This window comes from Camelina sativa, chromosome 4 (assembly GCF_000633955.1).
Source record: "Camelina sativa cultivar DH55 chromosome 4, Cs, whole genome shotgun sequence".
In the NCBI taxonomy this organism is placed as follows: Eukaryota; Viridiplantae; Streptophyta; class Magnoliopsida; order Brassicales; family Brassicaceae; genus Camelina; species Camelina sativa.
In genome coordinates, this window is record NC_025688.1 from 3,973,802 (window position 1) to 3,998,568 (window position 24,767).

The 24,767-nt window shown below is 34.7% G+C and overlaps 2 protein-coding genes across 2 annotated transcripts; both read left to right on the top strand.

Moving 5' to 3' along the window:
- Nucleotides 5,389-6,264, top strand: LOC109132434. Its single transcript, XM_019244042.1, has one exon. The coding sequence runs from the start codon at nt 5,389-5,391 to the stop codon at nt 6,262-6,264; it is 876 nt and encodes a 291-aa protein (XP_019099587.1).
- LOC104779752 (protein MIZU-KUSSEI 1-like) lies at nt 23,403-24,549 on the top strand. Its single transcript, XM_010504140.2, has one exon. The coding sequence runs from the start codon at nt 23,503-23,505 to the stop codon at nt 24,310-24,312; it is 810 nt and encodes a 269-aa protein (XP_010502442.1). The 5' UTR covers nt 23,403-23,502; the 3' UTR covers nt 24,313-24,549.

Consider the following 24,767-nt stretch of genomic DNA (forward strand, 5'->3'; position numbering starts at 1 on the left):
TGATATTTGGATTTTTATATTTTAATTATCCTCTCAAATATTTCAGAATCCCTAAAAATCATTAAAATCTAAATACACAAACGCTTTTAAATATTTAAAACGTCGGGTGCTCTCACCCTTTACGCTACTCTGCTGCTTCCTGTGCTCCTTCGATTTCTTGTTTAAATCTTTTTTCCCCTTTTATTTTTCCCTTTTGAATCCCTTCCAACCCTCGACCATCACCCCAGATCCAGACGAAGAAGGCTTGCTTTTGCTCTCTTACCGAAGGATGTGGAGTATGGCGAACCCCATCCTCAATTATTCTCGCCCAGTCCTACCGTCGATGCCTTCAAAGTCCCTACACCTCTCAATTTCTCGATCCGGATTGTGCTCTGCCTTTGAAGAATCCCTTTCCGCAACATCATCTGTACCTCCCTAGGCGGCGTCGGAGTTGATGTTTGGCGGGGAATCTTCCAGAGCTGCGACTTGCCCCCGATATTGGACTCCCGCCCCAACGACATGTCACCTTGAGAGCTTCGCAGACCCATGGCCACTACCAACAGAGAAGCAGAATTTCTTCTCCTCTTCCAGAGCTGCATGATACAACTCCCCTGGCCATCCCCAACATCCACCGGATCTCTGCGGATGAGTTGTGGACCCGAACTCGGTTTGTTGGCATCCTAAATGGTCTTGCCCAACCCCCAAAAACTCAGGTTCTCTCTATCTAGCCCTTTGTTATCCTATAGACTGTTCTTAGTTTGTTTGGCTATCCTCGATGTTCGAAGACTGCATCAGAGAATCCATCTAGCTAGTGTGTCTTGGATGTACAAAGGGTAAGTTAGAACTATGGCTATTGCTCAACTTACGACATTGTCTGTTGGTCCTCAAATATGGAATTCTCATGCATTTCTTAATTCCCTGCATTCATTCCCTCTTATGAAGCTCAGGTCGTTTGTCTCTGTCCCCGTGTTTTGTCGAATACAAACTCTGTGTGGAATCCTTGATCACAATTTTCATGGCAGAGAGGACCCACCTGTTTTGCTACGACATTACATTTCTTCTGTGCACCTGCTTTTAGCTTCATTGGTAAACTCTCCTGTTATCATTGCCCTGCAATCAACCTCTCTGTCGAAGATCAGGTCTGTTTTTTATTCGCCAATGTCTTACCGACTACAAACCTTGTGCGGAATTCTTGATCACCATTTTCATGGCAGAGAGGATCCACCTGTTATGTTACGGTTCTACATTTATCCTTTACGAATCCTGGTATTAGCTTAAATCCTGAACTTTACTGCTCCTAAGTTTCTGAAGTTTCATGGCACTCTAGACCTGAATTCAAATTGTCGAGGTTGTGGTTATGGCCTTAGAAGTTTCTCTACCAACAACCACCCCTCGACGATTCTAGCTCAATACTTCAGGTACCACCTTGTTAAGCAAACATTCACCAGCACCTCCATCACCCTCCGGGCTATTGACCCCCGAATCCCTTCCATGGCCTTGCCTCTGTTAGTGCTCCTCACTTCAGTTAGTTCCTTGGATCTGATTCTGCTACCAACGACACTGTGTCCTTTGACCGTGACCTACTTGTGATCTCTCGAGATCCTCGACGATGTCCAATCCTGCAACCATGATCCCATATGTCTCCAACTGCTTTTTAGCGCTTGTGTCATAGCTCTAATGGAATCTTGCTCGATGTCTTATTTATGCTTGTTCATGCCTATAACTTTGGAGAAAGCCTTTGTTTATAATTGTTTAAACTCTGGGATACTATATCCCTTTTCTTGTTATATTTCTATCTGAATAAATAGAATCATTGTTTATCCAAAAAAAAAATATAATAATAATAATGGATACAACACCAAATATACTAAATAATTCAATATAATGATCGAGTTTTTACAATCATATTACCCAAAAATTAGTAAGGATTGAAGACAATCACCAAAACATACAAAAAACAAAAGCATTGCACATCAAGTAACGAGCATTGCAGAAAAGTAAGTACCGACACTTGTTTAACTACTGAATATCTAAACATATTGATATAAATTATAATTATTATGTTTTTTCTTGAATATTAGTAATATCAAAATGTGTGAAATGGTATACTACTTTTTTTATAAACTTATATTCTTCGAACTTTTTATTTTCTAGTAATGAAAGAGATGTAGTCATCGCCTTATTCGGAAAATTATTCTATTGACTTTATTGAAAAAGTACGTTATATTCAGTTAACATAAATTGGACACATGATTTTCCTATGGCCAAGTATTTATTTTTGATAAGAAAGTATGATCTTTATTACGTGTCGGATCTTTGGCGTACATATTAATCAGTTGTTGAAAGAGATCAAAATGGAAATACGCACTTAGAAAAATATTCATCATGAAGGACGAACCTATAAATCGAGATGCCAATCCCTTCTGCTTTTTTCTTCTTCTTTGTCAATGATATCAAAGAATCGCTAACAATTTTACATCTGTGTGGACAAAAAGAAAAATTGTATTCAAACAATTATATTGATTTATATCCGACGAAAAATATACCTTTCCTCAAATCTAATATTAAGTGGTTATTAAAATAGCTTATTAACAGCTTTGAAGATGATAATTTGATTTAAGTTACTATTTTAGCTTATTAAAATAATGAATTTATCAATTAAGAAAAAATTAATTGGTCTATCTTCTTTTGTCACTAATATGAACTAATTTAGACAATAGGAGCAAATGTGTCAATTCATTATAAAATTTTTAAGGGATTTCTTCGGCAGTCAAAGTTTTGTAAGCTTATATTTCAATCAGACCAAACAAAATGAGCACATAAAGTTGTAACTTATAATGTTGTCAAAACAATATGTTGTTTCCTTTTTGCATGTTCTATTAAAGACCATGCATTATTAAGGTTAAAAACTTTTGCATGTTCCTCAAAGCAAAGACTCCAAAAGTTCGAGATGGTAATGGATATATCTGCAAAGCTCTTCAAATTCATCAACATCGAGGACATGTTTAAAAAAAAAAACAATTTACTTTTGTATGTCTTATCCTTGTCCGTTGATGAATTGTGAATCTATAACAATTAATCTATGTAAAGGTAACATTGCAGAAAGATGACCTTATTAAATCAGAATCCAGACTTTGCGTCCCTAATAAAACTTTGGTGGGAAGCCCTGAATTTTGACGGTTCTAATATGCTCAAGATCTTAAAGAAGTTAAAAGCTCTGAAAAGCGTAATCAGAGAATTCAGCAAGGAGAACTATTCTGGAATTGAACGGAGGGTGCAAGAGGCTTATTCAAATCTTATCCACTGTCAACAAGAACTTCTCACTACACCATCTGCTGAGTGTGCCATCAAGGAGAAGGAAGCGCAAAGGCTCTGGTGTTCACTTGCGTATGCGGAGGAATCCTTTCTAAAACAGAGATCGAGGATATGTTGGCTAGAGGAGGGAGATAAGAACTCTAGGTTCTTTCATCGGGCTCTCTTATCGAGACAGTGCCAGAATGAGATACTATTCCTCTTGGATAACAATGATCAGGTTGTGGACACTAGGCAGGGCATCCAGAATCTAGCGATAGAGTTCTACAAAAACCTATTTGGAAGTCATGAATCCGGCTCCTCACCTTCAGTGTTGGAAATAGCAAACTTGGTTCCCCAGAGATGCTCAGAAGCTTCTATCCAAATCTTAAATTTCCCTATCACAGCATCGGAGATTAAGAATGTTGTTTTCTCTCTACCGAGGAATAAGGCACCAGGACCAGATGGATATTGCGTTGAATTCTTCACTGCGCAATGTAAAACAGTGGGTACCGCAGTAGTTGCAGCTGTGCTCGAGTTCTTTAAGTCAGGAAAGCTGCTCAAACAATGGAACTCGACAATTCTAACTCTCATTCCCAAAACTCCAAATGCTCAGAGGGTTGCTGAGTTTCGCCCCATTGCCTGCTGCAACACCTTGTATAAGATTGTGTCTAAGCTGCTGGCGAACAGACTTAAAAAGGTGCTGCCATAATTGATATCTACTTCCCAATCGGCGTTTATCCCAGCCAGGCTCCTTGTTGAAAATGTCCTATTAGCTACTGAGTTGGTCCAAGGTTACAATCACAAGAATGTTTCACAAAGGGGTATGCTCAAAGTGGACCTTAAGAAGGCGTTTGACTCTGTGAAATGGGACTTTATCCTCAACACTCTCAAGGCAATGGAGTTCCCTGATCAGTTTATCACCTTGATTGAGCAGTGTATCTCTACGACAAGCTTTTCCATATGCATCAATGGTGAGCTTTGTGGCTACTTTACGGGATCAAAGGGACTGAGACAAGGAGATTCAATATCCCCCTACTTGTTTGTCTTGGCGATGGAAGTATTCTCGCAGTTGCTAACCAAGTCCTACACCAACAACCTGATTGGAGCTCACGCAAACGCCGAAAACTCCCTGATAACTCACCTGGCCTTTGCAGACGATATTATGATTTTCTTTGATGGCAGATTGAGCTCCCTCACCAATATCATGAAGGTACTTCAAGAATTCGCAGAGGTCTCTGGGCTCACAATGAACAAGAGCAAAACAGACATGTACCTAGCGGGAGTGAGCCAAGTTGAAACCTCCCAGATGGCATCTCTTGGTTTCAACCTAGGATCACTCTCTATTAGGTACCTTGGGCTCCCTCTTATGCATCGAAAGCTAAGGATAGCAGAGTATAGGCCGTTGCTTGATAATCTGTCAAGACAATTCACCTCCTGGGCAGCTCGTTCGCTATCCTATGCTGGCAGGCTGCAACTCTTAGCTTCTGTGACCTATGGCACAATAAACTTCTGGATGTCAGCGTTTATTCTTCCTAAGGGTTGCATTAAAAAGATCGAAAGTATGTGCATCAAATTCTTGTGGTCTGGAGATGTTACCTGGAAAGTTACAGCGAGAGTTGCTTGGAGCAGCCTGTGTCTTCCAAAGGAAGAGGGAGGATTGGGACTTCGGAGCCTTACCCAATGGAACCGGACACTTTGCCTCAAACTTATATGAAGACTATTCATGGCAAGTGATTCTCTATGGGCGTTGTGGCTCAGAAATACCAAGATCAAAGATGGATCCTTCTGGGCTATTGATGCAAAAAAAGAAACATCATGGACCTGGAAATCTATGCTGAATCTCAGCAGTTTGCGATCAAGTTCCTCAAAGCCAGATTGGGTAACGGGACACAAATAAGTTTTTGGTATGACGACTGGATGCATTATGGCCCTCTGATTGAGTTTCTTGGGCCTACAGGACCATATCAAACAGGAATTCCTCTCCGAGGGAAAGTGGGGCAAGCTTGTTCTACTTTNTGACTATATTTCTGTTTGATTTTGACTTTGTGTACAACTCTGGTTTGTACTATGCTCTATTGATGCAAAAAAAAAGAAACATCATGGACCTGGAAATCTATGCTGAATCTCAGACAGTTTGCGATCAAGTTCCTCAAAGCCAGATTGGGTAACGGGACACAAATAAGTTTTTGGTATGACGACTGGACGCCTTATGGCCCTCTGATTGAGTTTCTTGGGCCTACAGGACCATATCAAACAGGAATTCCTCTCCGAGGGAAAGTGGGGCAAGCTTGTTCTGCTTCGGGGTGGAGATTTAGACCAGCCAGGTCGACCAAAGTTGAGGAGCTTCAAATATATTTAACAACGATCGAGCCTCCCATCCTCTCCTCCTTGCCAGATAACTACTACTGGCAAATTGGGTCTGAGAAGCTGCAACAATTTTCCACAAGCAAAACGTGGGAGGCGATAAGGCCAGCACAAGTTCCACCCACCTGGGCTAGACAAGTCTGGTTTAAAGGAGCAATACCTAGACATGCCTTCATGATGTGGCTCATGAACCTGGATAGGTTACCAACAAGAGAGAGACTAGTGCAATGGGGGTATCAAATTGAGGAAAAGTGTTGTTTATGTGGTCTGATGCAGGAAACCCGAGATCACCTTTTTCTCCGATGCGAAGTCAGTGAGGAACTATGGGTGGGGGTGACAAGTCGTATCGGATATAGACCCTTCTCTTTCCACACATGGGCAGCCTTGTCAGCTTGGTTAGACGTGGGGGATGATAAAGCACCAAAGAACCGCCGCCGGTTAGTTGCTCAAGCAACACTTTATGTTATATGGCAAGAGCGCAACAGCAGGTTTCACAACCACATCTCCACGGATGTTCGTGTTTTATTTAAGGGACTTGATCGACTAATCAAAGACGCTCTTCTAGCCAAACAAAGGAGGAAGAAGTTCAGGGACTCAATGGGGATCTGGTTAAAGTATACTTACTGAACCTATTATGGTATTAAGTATTAGCCGCTCTCTTGTTTTTATTTTTTTTGGGCAAGAGACCGTTTTCGTATCAAGCTTATTGTAACTTCTGCAAACTTTTCGGTTTAATGAAATTCACATATTTTTCAAAAAAAAAAAAACATTGCAGAAAGATAATTTGTTTGATAGTAAAAAAAGATTCAAAAAAGCTCGAGGGTCTCTGGTACATTACATATTTCTACAAAAGCACTAATTGAATGTTCATAATCATATGCAAATGTTGTAGTAAAGTGAAGCATTCGCTTACAATGCTATGCCATCAATGCAACGTAAGGGCAATATCCATTAGATCTGCTTGTTTAGGTATTCTTCGTTCCAAAACTTTTGGATCTTTGTAAATAAAGCAAACAGTAAAACATGCATGGTATTCATTCAAAACAAAGCAAATCAAAATACATAGTATCTATTTTAAACAGCCATGATCACCCACTTCGATACTCTATGCTAGATATATACATATATATCGTACTGTCTTAAATAATTATTTTATTTTATGTAACTTTAAAATACATAGAATTTTTGTGAAAATAGAGTTAAAAAACTTGCAAAAACAGTTATTAATTATATAACTATATATTATGTCCTTACCAACCAAAAAAAAATTGACCTTTTCTTTTTATCCGATTTCGCAATGTTTTACTAGTTTATCATATGAATCAATTAGGAAAACGTCTCTCTTTAGCGGCAGCGTTTGTGGATTTTGACATTTTGCCTTAAATATTTTATGTTTGCCATTTTTTTAATATTTAAAAACACAACTTTACAAATTATATGTTTTTACATCTTTTCAGGGTTTAGTGTTTTAACTATATATATATATATATTTAATCACAAATGCATAATTTTTTAAGTGACCAAAAATGACAAATCTAAATTATTTGAAGCAAAATGACAATTCCCGAATATTAGAGTGACAAAATTACAAAATCAAAAAATAGTTCTTTGTTATATTGATTAAAAATTGATTTATTGAAATTTTATGGCATTCGGCTAGATGTTCGGAATTTTTTTCGGATATCCATATTATCTAATTGTTTCATGAACGAAGCAAATCAAAACTTAGTTATCCGTTAGATACATAGCAGAACACTGATATTAAAATTTTCTGAACTATCCACTAAAATGTTCATGCATTAGCTGTGAATGCTTTAATTTGTTTCTTCAAGACAACTGTGAATATACAAATTTACGCACACTGACACACACACACACACAACACTAGCATAAAGAAGTGTAGTTAGATTGTTGACAAAAGCTAGTGTAGATAGATTCTAGAGCATCTTCGGTCGGCACAAATGTCCCACCATAAGTTTGGTTCACTACCCCGATTTGCAATTTTTTGTCCTTCTCTCAGTTTACACGTAAACTTACACGTAGTAATAAGGGTCCAAGAAATAATGGCTACACACCATCGTAATGGTTCCTTACATATTTTGTAACGAAAAAGAGGCGACTCAGAAGAAAATAAGTACAACTCAAGGGTATATTGAAAAATATAGCATTTTTCTAGTCTTCTTTTAAACACACCATTCTAGAAATTTTGGAATGCTTAGCTTTCCTCGATCAGTTGCAGTAAAGTTTTTTTACATTCAAGAAATGTCTTCTAAGCAAATATGAAAGTAATATCATTTAATTTTAACGTTGACACGATGTTACATTAAAATTAATAAAAAAATATTTCGTATATATGCTGACCGTGAAACATATTTGTGAAAGTAATTACAAAATCAAAAAATAGTTCTTTGTTATATTGATTAAAAATTGATTTATTGAAATTTTATGGCATTCGGCTAGATGTTCGGAATTTTTTTCGGATATCCATATTATCTAATTGTTTCATGAACGAAGCAAATCAAAACTTAGTTATCCGTTAGATACATAGCAGAACACTGATATTAAAATTTTCTGAACTATCCACTAAAATGTTCATGCATTAGCTGTGAATGCTTTAATTTGTTTCTTCAAGACAACTGTGAATATACAAATTTACGCACACTGACACACACACACACACAACACTAGCATAAAGAAGTGTAGTTAGATTGTTGACAAAAGCTAGTGTAGATAGATTCTAGAGCATCTTCGGTCGGCACAAATGTCCCACCATAAGTTTGGTTCACTACCCCGATTTGCAATTTTTTGTCCTTCTCTCAGTTTACACGTAAACTTACACGTAGTAATAAGGGTCCAAGAAATAATGGCTACACACCATCGTAATGGTTCCTTACATATTTTGTAACGAAAAAGAGGCGACTCAGAAGAAAATAAGTACAACTCAAGGGTATATTGAAAAATATAGCATTTTTCTAGTCTTCTTTTAAACACACCATTCTAGAAATTTTGGAATGCTTAGCTTTCCTCGATCAGTTGCAGTAAAGTTTTTTTACATTCAAGAAATGTCTTCTAAGCAAATATGAAAGTAATATCATTTAATTTTAACGTTGACACGATGTTACATTAAAATTAATAAAAAAATATTTCGTATATATGCTGACCGTGAAACATATTTGTGAAAGTAATTACAAAATCAAAAAATAGTTCTTTGTTATATTGATTAAAAATTGATTTATTGAAATTTTATGGCATTCGGCTAGATGTTCGGAATTTTTTTCGGATATCCATATTATCTAATTGTTTCATGAACGAAGCAAATCAAAACTTAGTTATCCGTTAGATACATAGCAGAACACTGATATTAAAATTTTCTGAACTATCCACTAAAATGTTCATGCATTAGCTGTGAATGCTTTAATTTGTTTCTTCAAGACAACTGTGAATATACAAATTTACGCACACTGACACACACACACACACAACACTAGCATAAAGAAGTGTAGTTAGATTGTTGACAAAAGCTAGTGTAGATAGATTCTAGAGCATCTTCGGTCGGCACAAATGTCCCACCATAAGTTTGGTTCACTACCCCGATTTGCAATTTTTTGTCCTTCTCTCAGTTTACACGTAAACTTACACGTAGTAATAAGGGTCCAAGAAATAATGGCTACACACCATCGTAATGGTTCCTTACATATTTTGTAACGAAAAAGAGGCGACTCAGAAGAAAATAAGTACAACTCAAGGGTATATTGAAAAATATAGCATTTTTCTAGTCTTCTTTTAAACACACCATTCTAGAAATTTTGGAATGCTTAGCTTTCCTCGATCAGTTGCAGTAAAGTTTTTTTACATTCAAGAAATGTCTTCTAAGCAAATATGAAAGTAATATCATTTAATTTTAACGTTGACACGATGTTACATTAAAATTAATAAAAAAATATTTCGTATATATGCTGACCGTGAAACATATTTGTGAAAGTAATAAACAAGTAACTTCTAGTTCTTTTTCAAAGATAATGACTTCTTTCTTTTTTTGGTGCAAAGTTTCAAAGATTTACCAGCTTATCGTTTTTGCTCTCGTTCCTTCAAGAATTATAGTGCATTTGACAACATTTTGTTTTAGTTTCCACTATCTATGGTTAAATTACTTTATCTATATTTTCCGTACGAATATGAGTAAGAACAAAATATCAAGAGGAGACAGAAGATAGTGACACGTCATTCATATTTTTTAAACGATGCTGACACAAAATACACAAACGTAAGTTTAAATTAGATCATTGGCTGAAACTTAAGTAGTTTATATATTTTGACCGTTAATCTTAATGACTCAAATTTAAGATTGACGTAGTGGAAGATTTTAAAGGTAAAATAGTGATACGTTGATTTTGGAAATATCGGAAAACTAAGATAAAATCGCAAAATTCTTAGTTAATAAGAAATTTAACATAGATACTATAAAAGACCATCCTCATCAAAATAGGATCATAAAATGTATTTCTACGTTGCATCAAATATCTATTTCTGACCCATGAAAAAGACTCAGCAGTGCTAGTGTTAATCGGCGATAAGCTCATTCAAAGTATGATACTTTCTTTTAACAATGTATATAATTGGGCTGCAGTATCAAAAGAAAAAAAGAAGAAAAGAAAAGCATGATATTAAATGATGTGATATAGATCAAGAATGTAGCTAGCGACCATACGAAAGAGGGTTTGGCTGTTGCCCACTTGGGCCTTTGTCACTTTCTTTCAGGCTCATGCAACAAATAATTGACTAATTCAGACAGAAAAAGTAGCCACCAATATAATAACAAACTGAAATAAATAACAAAAAAAAAACAATCGATTTAAGTAGTCTTACCAAACCAATGGACTTCCATTATAGATGACCGTTGTGATACAAAACCATTCCGCGCAGGCGCGCACCACTATGACACTATCACCAATGGTCCTCAACACACACGAACCATACATATAGTTTTCATGAAGATACCGCAAATAATATGTGATGCTCACATATCTTTCCTCTTCGGTGTATTGTCTGCAAAAACTAACAAGTTCTCTTATATAAAATAAGAACCACCGATGATATATATCAATTTTGGAAATTCTTCTCAATAAATGATTTTCGGTTGTAAAACAAATATAAGGGAAAAACTCTTATCCCTTTCTTTTGCTCTCTCTCTCTTCAACAATTTGTCTTCAAATAAAATTTAATTTCAATAATATTTTTATCTTTACTTTATAATATTATATATGGTTTCTAAATTTGATTGTGATATATATACGAGTTAGGTAAGAACGCATAGATGCGGGAAATTTTATGAAGTCGAATAAAATCAAATCCTCGTACAGTACAAATATTCCATGAAGATTAGAGAATTTATCGACTGTTGAGGTAGACTTCTGTGTTTTTATTTTGTCAACAGCTAGAACCTAGAATGTGTGATTGTCATCATAATAAATAAATACATGTAATGGTTACCAATATACATTCATGAACCGACTTGTCACAACTCATCAAAAAAAAAAAATGCGATCATCCTTTTAGCTTTGTGTCGTCAGGTACTTAGATATACAGATATACACCACGGACAACATGGTTAAAACCCTGGCTCCCCAAAACTGTAATAATTGAAAGAAAATTATGCATTTAATACTCTATCTTTATAATCTAAGCTATTGAAAAAAACACGTTTCATACCTCGAAAAATAAAGCGAAGAAAGAAAAACAAAACATGAACCAATTATTGCATACAAATGCAACTTTAGAGGCATATTCATATATGTTATTTCATTCGACAGCAAAGCAAACATGAACCAATTATTATAGACTATAAGCTTTATTTTTGTCGCGGAAGTGTCAAGTTCTAATCCAGTTGAATACTTGCATCACAGGGTGCCTACCACATTGGTCCGAATGTAATACTTTAGGCTACGAGATCATATCTTTATGTAATTTTATTAAAATAATTTGTTTAGCTAGAAAGTTCTTACGAGAAACTTCTATAAATTAATTTGGATACCATTCTCCAAAATTACCAATTAATTTTAAGGTGAATCGACTTTATCTTTTCTCATGTCTTTTTTTGATATTAACTGTATTAGAATGCACACATAATCAAACTACGCAAATGACGAAAAAAAAAAACTAAGCAAATGACAAAAACTAAACACGATAATACAAGACCTAACACACTTGGAAAGAGGTACAAAGGTTGCTTGATGGCAAAGTCATGGACAAAACGAAAACTTTTCTCGTTGGATACACACTTCCAAACTCGATACACTCTATCTGAAGGGAGAGGAATAATCGACGTCATGGGAACAACCATCACTAAAGGAGAAGCTTATCAAATTGTTCGACGAAAAAATGTGAGGAATCGGCTGAGCACAATAGCCAATGGGGACGGGTCTCTTTCGAAGGGACAAGCATCCAAATTTGGTTTCTAGTTTCTACAAGGCTACATTGAAAGAATTTTAAAATTTGGTTTTTCCTCTGTTTTCAACTGCTAAGACAAAGGTGTAACGTTTATTTTTCTTTTAATATAGCATGACATTAGATTAAAAAAAAATAATAATACTAGACCTAACACATAAAATGATAGAAAACATAAAACGATCAAAACTGAATTCAAATATTCAAATGGTGTAAATAAATAACTTATAGTATAACCCCAAGTGTCTCAAATCGAGACTGGGCTTTATACTGGCTTGGGCCAACACAAATAAAATATCTACTTTCTCTCACGTGAATCATGTGATTTTCTTCATAAGATAAGCCATGTGGTACTAGTTACTTCTTAGTACTTACTAGTTAGGTAGGAATTTTCATGCATTCGGTGTCTCTAAGTTAAGTAATTGGCCTCTAGCTACAATGTATGACATCATCCAACTTTTTTAATTAATTTTACTGAAACTTTTCAGTCTATAATCGTTAAATTGTTTACAATGGAAAGTTTTATATTGTTAACATGCGTTAGAAATTATGCTAGCGTATATCTACAGAATGATGAGCTGTTGCGTACGATTTACTAATTTCGTTTGAAATATTTTAAAGACAAACAATTGGAAAACAAAATATGGGCTTTCATGGCTCATTTGTGTATTGGACCTTTAGGCTCCTACATGCACATCTCATTTATTGATAAAATGATGGATGATGTATTTTTCAAGTGGCGTTAGTATATGATTTGTTAATGTGTCACATTCCACGTTGTTAGTGAACGACATTCGATGTTATCGTTAAGCCAAACCTTTGTCTGTTATACCCAAATCTAACGAACGCCCAAGGTTCTCCAATCATGTTTTCTTATATTAATAAATGTTACATTTCGTAGTTGTATGTTTACTACTTGGTCGTCTAGAGAACGGGATAGTAAACCTATAAGTTACATTACTACTTTGGTTATATTGATTTTTATAAAAGTCGTCGTATTTGGTTAGCTTTTGTTTGCACTAGTTCAACTGTTAGTTGCTTTACGAAGTTTGGTCGGTCCCAGTTTCCAGAATTAGCTGTAACAAGAAAAAATAATAGAAATTATTTATGTATAATTTTTGGAGTAATCTATATATACCCTAATTATTCTTTATAAAAACAAAATTGAAATGGACGGTAAAGCTAGCCGACCAAATATTGCAGTGATCAACAGTGTACCAACCTCTTCCTAAATTAGAGAAAAATGTGTTAAATTATACTTTTCTTGCAATTATACTTCAAAATGTGTTGAATAATATTTTTGAATTACCAAACAAAAATTAGATTTTGACCTATTAAAATTTAAAAACACTCTGCTTTAGTAATGATACTAACTGCCATATATGTTTTATATTAATATTATGTTTTATCACTGTTCCAAGAAACATATTTTAATGTATGAAAAGAGAAGCTACGACAAGAGACAACTTTTAATTGGTTTCTTTGACAATGTGATGCTTTTTTATTTATTTACTAGTTAAAATTTACTTTAGTTTATTAAATATGTTAATTTATTTTAGTTTATTTAATAATCATAAAATTATGAGAATTTTCTGAGAACATTTTTTTAAAATGGTATTTCTAATGTTGGTATTGAAAAAAATATATTTTTGAAATTCTCATTAAAAATACATATATAACAAACAAATTTCCTAAATGTCAATAATACACTTTATTTATTCAAATTATAAAAATTTACTATGATATTCAAAATTTACTTAAAACATTTAATAATTAAATTGAAAAAATATTTTTGAAGTAACAATTAAATATCTTTCCTATAAAATCATATGAAATGCAATTAAAAATCCCAAATATTTAAAAATAAGAACAATGTAAAATATCTATCATACAATCTCTAAAATTAAAATTTAGCATGAAAATTTTACAATGATTTGAGGTATATATTGTGTAAGAGAATGAGAGAAGTGGAAGTGAACGAGAGAATATGAGAGAATGCTTATTTATATGATAAGATGTTATGGAAGTTACAAAAGAAAAGTGAGTGCATAATTATAATTTATTGTGTTTAAATAAAATTGAGTGGTGAAAAATGATTAATGCATAATTTATTTATTTCAGTTATAATTTTATTTTAATTTGTGAGTTATAAATATATTGTGTTAATTGGGTCTTAAATATTGTTTAAGCAATTAACATTAAATGAAAATCAACCAATAAGGAGAGAATGAAAATGAATGGAAAAAGTCAATTATATATATATATATATATATATATATATTAAAGTGAATTATTTATGTGACTAACTCATTTTTACACATTGATTGTTTAAAAGGAATATGAACATCTAATTCTCAAATAAACTTGATTTTTTTTTTGTTAAAACCCACATCTGTGAATTTATATTTAACTATGAAAATTTAAAAAATAAATATAAATAGATTAGAAAGGCAAAAAATATAAAAGAAATATTTTATTTTATATAAATAAAATAAAATTTGTTAAAATGTTAAATATATAATACTTTCTAAATTAAAATATAGAATCAAACTCTTAAACACATATGAGATATAACAACATTTGATATTGGTAGGAGATAAGGAGAAAATGATTACTTATAAGATGATAATCCAAATTAGATAATGGTGATGAATCTTTAAAAATAAGAACAATGTACAATATATATCATGCATTCTCTAAAATTAAAATTATAATGATATTTCATTTGGTTTTTTGTAACACATACAACAAAAATAAGAAATAAAAAAAAAAACAAAAAAACAAAAAATGATTTGAGGTATTGTGAAAGAGAATGAGAGAAATGGAAGAGAATGAGAGAATATGAAAATGTGAAAGTAAAAGAATGCTAATATGATAGAATGAGAGAATGCTTATTTATATGATAAGATTGATGGAAGTTACAAAAGAAAAGTTAATGCATAATTATAATTTATTGTATTTGAATAAAATTGAGAGGTGGAATATGATTAATGCATAATTTATTTTATTTTCAGTTATAATTTTATTTTAATGTGTGAGTTAAATGTATTGTTTTAATTGGGTCTTAAACATTGTTTAAAGCAATTAAACAGTTAGAAACCAAAAATAAAAATAAAATAAGAAAACATTAAATTAAAATCAACCAATAAGGAGAGACCAAAACCTTACATTTATATATATGATGATGTTTTTAATTGGTTTCCTTGTGTAAAAACTGGAAACGAGTAGTTATTGGAGAAGAACTCTCTTTCTCTCTTATTCTTTCATAGCCGATTACAACTCTCTATTTATACAAGACAAAGTAGCTTATTGCTCAAGTAAACCTAAATAAGAAAATTATACAATTGCCTATTCTTCTACAAGTTGTCACAATTATGTTAATATGCAATATACGCAGAATATACGGCCCAATACTTCCCCTCAAGTTGGTGCATGCAAGTCACAAATGCCCAACTTGGACGATAACCGGTGAAACGGAGCAGTACCCAATGCCTTAGTAAGGAGATCAGCCGGCTGCTCATCCGTACGAATATGAACCATCGTCAATACACCATCTTGAACAGCATCACATACAACATGACAATCTCGTTCTATATGTTTGGTACGCTCATGGAAAACTGGATTGTTAGAAATATGAATGGCGGCTTGACTATCACAAAAGAGACGAATGGAATGAGATTGAGGACAACCGAGATCACGCAAAAGTTGTTTAAGCCATAAAAGCTCATTCAATGCGTTACGCATTGATCTATATTTTGCTTCAGCAGAAGATTGCGAGACGGTTTTCTGCTTCTTGGTTTTCCATGATATGGGTGATCCTCCTAAAAACATGACATAGCCGCTAAGGGAACGACGTGTGAGGGGACAAGTCGAAAAATCTGCATCACAATAAGCCGTAAGATTCAGATCAGACTTGGAGCTTAACAAAATACCAGGACCCGGAGCACTCTTCAAGTATCGAACAACGTGCAAAGCCGCATCCCAATGATCCATACGCGGAGACTTCATAAACTGAGAAAGAATGTGAACTGAATAAGCAAGCTCCGGTCGAGTCGTGAGAAGATAAACAAACCGACCAACTAAACGTCTATAGGCTTCGGGATTGGGCATGAAATCACTTTTACTTAAACCCAACTTGTGATTTCGTTCCATCGGTGTACTGGCCGGTTGAGATCCAAGAAGACCAGTTTCAGTAATTATGTCTAAAGCATATTTTCTCTGGGAAAGATACATACCCTCGGAACTCCGACCAATCTCAATACCAAGAAAATACTTGGCTTTACCTAAATCTTTCATATGAAAACATTTGCCCAAATATTCTTTAAAACTTTCCAACATGCGTGTATTATTCCCGCAAATAAGCAAATCATCAACGTATACTAGAACTCGAAGTTCAACATCACCATGTGAATAGGTAAACAGAGTGTAATCGGCGTAAGAATGAACAAAACCAAACTTGGTCAAGGCAGAGGTGAGCTTATCAAACCAACAGCGCGAAGCTTGCTTAAGACCATATAACGATTTCTTGAGTCGACATACCTTTTTGGGATCGGTATGACGAAAACCAACGGGCAACTTCTTCTTCAAGGTCACCATGGAGAAAGGCATTATGAACATCCATTTGATGAACTTCCCAATTCTTTGCAGCAACAATGCGCAAAAGCCCACAGACAGTGGACATTTTAACAACCGGAGCAAAGGTTTCATTATAATCTTCCCTTCAATCTGACGATTGCCACATGCGACTAAATGAGCTTTATAACGTTCAATATAACCATCTGCATGGAACTTAATTTAATAAACCCATTTGTTCTCAATAGCCACTTTTCCTGGAGGCAGATCAACAACATCCCAAGAATCGAGTTCTTCGAGCGAATCGACCTACGTACCCATGGAATTAGTCCATCGTGGGTCTTGAATGGCTTGTTTATAAGAAGTCGGTTCAATAGCATCAACGACCGCAGCTAAAAACACTTGATGAGCAGAAGAGAAATGGTCATCCAAAATATAAATCGTAAGAGGGTACGGTGTTTTACCTTGGACCGGTGTCGGGGAAGCTCTATCGGAGTCGGATGAAGCGTGATGGGGGTCGTCTAAACAACGTGCGTTGTAAGTAACGTAATCGTGTAACCGAACTGATGGAAACTTCACACGTTTACCAATGCCTAGTTCTTCTTGTGGTGCCATTACAGTGGATGAACTGCTGGTATCAACAACCGGTGGTGTGTTTGAACTTGCAACCGGAGACTGCTCCTCCAATGGTTCCGTTTCGACAACCTCCTCCGCAACCGACGAAGTCGTATTGTCACTTACAACTGCTTTAGCTTCTTCTTCGGAACGAATAAGCGGAGTATCAATATCAGGACTCCCCCTTACTATAGACGTGGTTTCCGGTGTAAGAACCCAATCATCATCAAAACAAGTTGCATCATGCAACGTGACCTCCCCATGCAACGTACAGTTTGTAGCATATGGGAAAACATCCTCGTGGAAAATAACGTCCCGAGAAACTAAAAACTCATTACTTTCAAGATCATACACCTTCCATCCCTTCTTTCCAAAAGGATAACCCACAAAAATACATGAACGACTTTGATGACCAAATTTATCTTTGTCACGTGACTTTCGATGCGTATAACAGGAAGAACCAAAAACTTTCAACTCATCATATGACGGTTTCTTGTCAAAAAGCAACTCGTATTGAGTTTTGCCATGAAGAACTTTGGTGGGAGTTCGGTTAATGAGATATGCAGCCGTTAAAATGGTTTCTCCCCAAAAAATGGTTGGTAATCTTGCTTGAAAGAGCAAAGACCGGGCAACGTTTAAAATGTAATGGTGTTTTCTTTCCACACATCCATTTTGTTGTGGAGTATCAATACAAGAAGTTTGATGTATAATTCCATTTTCTCGAAAATAAGTAGAGAGGCACATAAACTCGGTGCCATTGTCACTTCGTACCATACAAACATCTTTACCAAACTGTTTCTTTGCATACAAGCAAAAGTTGTGTAAAACTTGCCGAATTTTGGACTTTTCAAGTAAGAGGTATGTTCATACTGCTTTAGAGAAATCATCAACAATTGTCAAAAAATAGACTGCTCCACATGAAGCTGGAATGCGATAAGGACCCCAAACATCAACATGTATTAGCGAAAAACAATCCATTGCTTTACTAGTACTATCATAAAATATCTCTCTTGTTTGCTTTGCTTTAAAACACACATAACATGGAGTGGAGCTAGCTGAGTTCTTAAAACCAGAAAACATAGGTAAACTAGAAATAACTATAGAAGACGGATGCCCAAGTCTTTGATGCCACAAAGTTGAATCATGTTGCAATACAACCTTGCTAGTACGCACAACATCCTTGTCTTCAAGATGTTAGACCCCATCACGCTCTTCACCTCTTCCAATCAGCATCCTCGAAAAACGGTCCTGCAAAACACAAAAACTTTCAGTAAACATCGCCACACATTTTCTTTGTTTAAGCAACTTAGAAACGGAGATAAGTGTGCAATCAAGGGCTGGAACATATAACATGTTCTCAAGTGTTATGTTATCCGACACATAAACCATGCCCATGCTACGTGACATGGTCGTACTTCCATCCGCGAATCCGACCGAATAAGGTGGCGTAGGTGCAACATTCGTTAATAATGAAATATTTCCTGTCATATGGTGTGAAGCTCATGTATCAAGAATCATATCCTCATTAATCTTACCAGAAAGTTTATCAGACGTGTTGAACCTTTTCTTCTTTGCCAATTGTTATAGTGCTTTCCACTGTCCAGGAGTGAGTGACGGATATGCGGAGGCATTAGGACTGGTCGCATGGGCGACTGTCGCATAACCACGACCCCGGCCTGCTACTTGAAAGCTGGAGCTCCGACCTCCACGTCCCGATCCACGACCTCCTCCTCTACCGGAACGATCTGTCCACCACTCTGGGTATCCTACCAATTCCCAACAGTAATCCTTCTCATGACCTGTACGCCCACAATGCGAGCAAAGACTTCGGTCTCTGTTCCTGTTAGCAGTTTGATTAAATTTCGCTGGAACAGATCTCGTCGCAAAACCTGATGCTTCATTCGTTTCATGACCAGTAGAATGAACAGATGTTTCAACTCGTGGAACGGTTCTCGTTGTGAAACCGACTGCTTCATGTTGTTGTTCTCTTCTCTTGCTCGCCGCAAGTCTCTGTTCTTCTCTTATGACTTTGGCATATGCTTGTGCCAAGTCGGGCACCGGTTCTGCATCAATGATTTGGCAAATCACGTTTCCAAATCGAGACTCATCAAGTCCCATGACAAACTGATGGACTTTCTCATCTTCTCTCTCCTTTACGATTTGTGTAGCGGCTCCGCACGTACAAAGTGGGATCGGGCGATACCCTTGCAACTCATCCCACAAAACCACAAGAAGTCCGTAATAATCAATTACGGAATGGCCTTCTTGTCGACAAGAAGCTAGTTGACATAAAATCTGATGGATTCGCACCTTGTTACCAGCAGAGAATCGCTCCTTTAAAATTCTCCCACAACTCAGCTGCTTCAGAAACAAATGACACCGTGGAACGTACTCGTGGTGTGATCGACGTTCTCAACCACCCGACAACCATCGAGTTGACACTTGTCCACGATTCTATCTCAGATCCTGCCATCGTCGGTTTTGTGATAGATCCATCCACAAAACATGTCTTTCTCTTCGCTTTAAGGCCGTTCAACATCTCCGTCGCCCACTCTGCATAATTCTCCCCCGTCAACTGAACAGAGGAAATCATTGATCCGGGATTGTCTCCGGAGGTCAAGGTGTAAGGAGTAACATCTGGCATATCGGACCCCTTTGCAACGATGGCCTTCTTATCTTCACTCGACATGATGGTTTAGATCTCAAACAAAGTCCGTACTCGGGAAAAGATATATTATGAACGAAAGAAAGATTATGAAACAAAACAATATAAAAATATCAGGCTTTTTGCTCTGATACTATGTAAAAACTGGAAACGAGTAGTTATTGGAGAAGAACTCTCTTTCTCTCTTTTTCTCTCATAGACGATTACAACTCTCTGTTTATACAAGACAAAGTAGTTTATTGCTTAAGTAAACCTAAATAAGAAAATTATACAATTGCTTATTGTTCTACAAGTTATCACAAATATGTTAATATGCAATATAAGCAGAATATACGGCCCAATACCTTGACAGTTTAGAACAGACTTTAGAATCCGAATTTTCATTTTAGTTTTCATTATATATTTTGTTAAATAACTCTTATACGAATAAGTCTAAATCACATATCTTTTTTTGCTTTTACATGATTTTTAGCCATCTAATAAAATAATAGTTTAAATAAGCATAAAAATTCGAGAACCATGTTTTATTCATTTCCTGAAATGTTCAATAAAAATGTGAAATAAGTCAAATATTCACTTTTTTGTGATAAAACGTTTCGCTTTTATTGGAACACGCTACACAGTGAATGAAAATAGTAGAAATGTACATAAGTTACTTTTATTGTGCCAAATGCCAATAGTATACAAACATGAAACCAATAGTTCGTCACAATATTCATAACCAAGTCGGGTGAGTGGGGAAACCAATGTAAAGTAAACTACTTGAATTTTTGTTCCCACTGAATATAATAATGTATAGAAAAATTCCTCAAAATATCCTTTTTTATGTTTTTTATTTCAAAAATATGATATTTTAAGTTTTCAATCCAAAAATACCACAATTTTTTTCCAAAAATACCACAAACATAAAAATTTAATTTTTAAGGATGTAGAATTTTTTTAGGTTTGGATAGACAATTTTAGATTTAAAATATAGTTTTTAGGGGTAAGGTTTAGTATTTCGAATTTAGAGTTTAATTTTAAATATTAAATTTTTAGTTTAATATTGTGGTATTTTGGAAAAAAAATTATTTTTTGGTATTTTTAGAAATAAAAATAAAAGTGGTATTTTTAGAAAAAACCTATTTTAGTGGTGTTTATGAGAATTGTTTTAATATAATATATTTTAATATGTATTATAATATTTATATTCCAATATAAATTGAGTGATCCTATCAAAGTTAGAGAGCTCGGTTTTATTTTATATAGTGTAAAATCTCTTAGCTGTGATTTATGTAACATTACTTCCTATATTCATAGGCTGGCGCGCATGCGTTATCTTATTGTTAAGTCATAAGTAGCACCAACAAGACAAATGGTACACCAAATTCCATCATATTATTTTCACAAAGTCAAGGATTTTGACGTTAAATTTTGTAATTATTTTATATCAATATGATGAAAATAAATATAAAGAAAAGCATGCTTGTTGGTGTAGTGTAGGTATGTGAAAAAAACAACACATAGACAACGTTTGATTGGTTCGATGTTGCCGTAAATGTCCCATCCTTTTTACGCCGAAGATGTGACAATGATGTGTTTAATGTAGGCTCTCTTAATTAAAAGCGTTAGTTTTTATTTAAATTTGAAACTAGAGTACGAATATTTGGTCATCAACATTAACCTATACAATAAAAATAAGACGTCTAACCACATAAATTAATAATTAATATACAGCTAAAAAACCGTCTTAACAAGAGAGAGTAACGTTATATAAATCACAATTCTAATAATTTCATATGGATTTTGACATTGTGCATCCTCCACGTCCAAAATAATATATCGTTATCACACTGATATAAACGACCTAGTTTCAGTTTCTACTTTCTTCTATCCTTCGATGACCTCAAATATACTATAAGAAGTTTTTTGTTAGCGACCAAGAAACATTGCGTTTATGGTAAGATTTTATAACAAATTAATATGTGTATTTGAGTGAAAAAGGGTGGACTAATTTGTCAACTCTGTAGCCCCACTATAGATGAGACATTGATTGAGATCCATCGCACACCTTCCTGTCTCTTTCAAAACTGTGTATGTACACAGATATTATTAACTACTCCTATTTACTTGATGTAAATTAGACTATATACACAAATATTTGTGTACAATTGTTTTAAAAAATGATCGTATATTAGTTGTTTTAGACTTACCAATAGTAGTTATTTTTTATCTTGTTGTAACTATATTTTAGTGTCGTGTTTTATATTTTTGCTGTAACAAAGGAACATCTTTGAAGTGATGAATTTTTTTGACAAAATAGAGTAAAAGATAAATAGAGTAAAATATAGAAGTTACTTGTACTTTTATATTGAGTGAATGAAATTTTTTTCCTATTTTTTTCCTCTTTTATCCATAATTTTTCTTTAGCTAGAATTCATAACCTTATATTTCCTCTGGTTTTTTTAGTTGTCATTCTAGAATAAAAATTTTGTTTTCTAATACTTGTCATTTTAAGTTTCCAATACATATGTTTGGTAAAAATATCAATTTTATCGCAATTATTTTAATAGTTTGACCAATAAAAAAATCAGAAAATATATTAAAGAAATAATATAATAAAACATTGATTTATTTTCTTAATTTGTAAAACGACAAAAAAAAATAGAAGGGAGTATTTTTAACAAAATAATAAATTAAACTATATATGTATATAGGGTGTGTGTGTGTACGAAAGACAAATTGTAAATGTCGATTTGGTGTATGATGTGTCTTATTCATAAGTCCCAATGAAGACAGTCCTTAATCTACGGTTAGGTGGTGGCTGCTCACCTTCCTCTTCTCTTCCTTTTTCTTTTTTTCTATCTCCTTTCGCATCAATCTTTCTCTTTAATTAACACAACCTCTAAAATAATTCTCTAGCTCTGCAGACCATTATTTCTAATTTTAACTTATGATAATATTTAAAAATCTTTAAAGTCCAAGGAAACGGTACTACTTTTATCTTTAGTTTGGTTTACATAAATTAGTCAAGTGCCATATCTTTACATTCTCTTGCATGTTAGCATTTATAGTTTTAAAAATAACGTTACATTATGAATATACATTGAATAAAAGAAAGACTCAAACGTGTGAAATTATAAAACTACGACAGAAAATATATTATTAAAATACATGAATTTGGTGGATATATTAAAATTTTAAAATAAAACAGTAGAAATGAGATAGAACAGTAAAATCTTCAAATAATAGCTTGAAAAAAAATGTAGTTAATTATTGAATAAAAGTTCATACGTGAAATATATCACCTCAATAAAATAATCATACGTGAAACAGTCCAAAAAAGAAATAAGAAAGTGAAAAACAGTAGAAATGAAAGAGAGATAATACAAAAGGTCAAATATAAAATTTATATAAAAATGTAATTTAAAAATCAAACTAGTTAAATCAAATCAGTCCCCACAAAAAACATTAAAAAATTCCATTAAAGATCAATATAAGAGAACACATGAGAGTCCAAACTTCATTCAATTCAAGTCTCAGTTCCAAGAAAGAAACAAAAGATTTTGTATATTCATTTAAAAGAGATCATGAAGTCAATCCTAGCCAACACTTCTCTCGACTCTTCATTCTCTCTTTCTAAACGTTACTTCAACTGGAAGAAGAAGAAAGTTCAAGAAGACGACGACGAAGAAGAGGAAGAAGAAGACGACGATTACAACCACAACGAAGAAAAAATCTTGACCCGTTTCAACTTCTCCTCTGACCCGACCCGTCCGGATCAGTTCAGTACCCAACAGATGATGAAGAAGAAAAAAAAGAAAAAGACTCTCGAAAAGATCCGTTACGCTCTCGGGTTCTCTAACTCGGGTCTGGGTTTCCGGGTCGTGGGTACTTTATTCGGTAACCGCCGTGGACACGTGTACTTCGCCGTACAAGATGACCCGACCCGTTTACCCGCTGTTTTGATCCAGTTACCCACTCCGACAAGCGTTCTCGTACAGGAGATGGCTTCGGGGCTAGTGAGAATCGCTCTCGAAACGGCGGCGTTTAAGACGGATACGAAGAAGAAGCTTTTGGAAGAGTCAACGTGGAGAACATATTGTAACGGTAAGAAATGTGGTTACGCGGCGAGGAAAGAGTGTGGAGAAGCGGAGTGGAAGGTGTTGAAGGCGGTCGGGCCTATAACAATGGGTGCCGGAGTTTTACCGGCGGCGACGACGACGGCGGTGGAAGAAGAAGGGAATGGAGCGGTTGGGTCCGAGAAAGGTGAGCTCATGTATATGAGAGCCAGGTTCGAGCGGGTTATCGGGTCGAGAGACTCCGAGGCGTTTTACATGATGAACCCTGATGTGTCAAGTGGTGGACCTGAGCTTAGTGTGTATTTTCTAAGGGTTTAAGGGGTAAAAAAATAGTATAAGATAAGATCAGTAGTATATGATTAAGAAAGTAATATTTGACCATTTTTAAGAATGTGTTTTTGATATCGGGCTTTTGTTTAAATGATGATGTTCAACTTGTGATATTGGAATTTATCTTTAATGGTGTTCCAAAAGATTTGTAATCAGAAAGTGAAATTGTTATCTAGAACACTAGAACTAGAAGCTATGTAATATGGATGAATCTTTTTTTTTTTTTTTTAATTGTTGCATTTAAAATAAAGTGTAAAATTACATTCCAAAAAAATGGGTGTCGGTTGACAGACAGTTTGATTAAACCGGAGGTACAAAAAAAAAAGAAAAAAACTGGTAAGCCCATCAGACTGCGACGCTGCAACCATCCGTAGGGATTTTGGTATTGACAAGATGACAATGCAAACAAGGAGATTGCATTGTGGTTCCCAGAAGGACCTCTC

Coding starts and splice junctions, on each gene's coding strand:
- LOC109132434 (XM_019244042.1), top strand. CDS start 5,389: ATGCTGAATCTCAGACAGTTTGCGATCAAGTTCCTCAAAGCCAGATTG.
- LOC104779752 (XM_010504140.2), top strand. CDS start 23,503: ATGAAGTCAATCCTAGCCAACACTTCTCTCGACTCTTCATTCTCTCTT.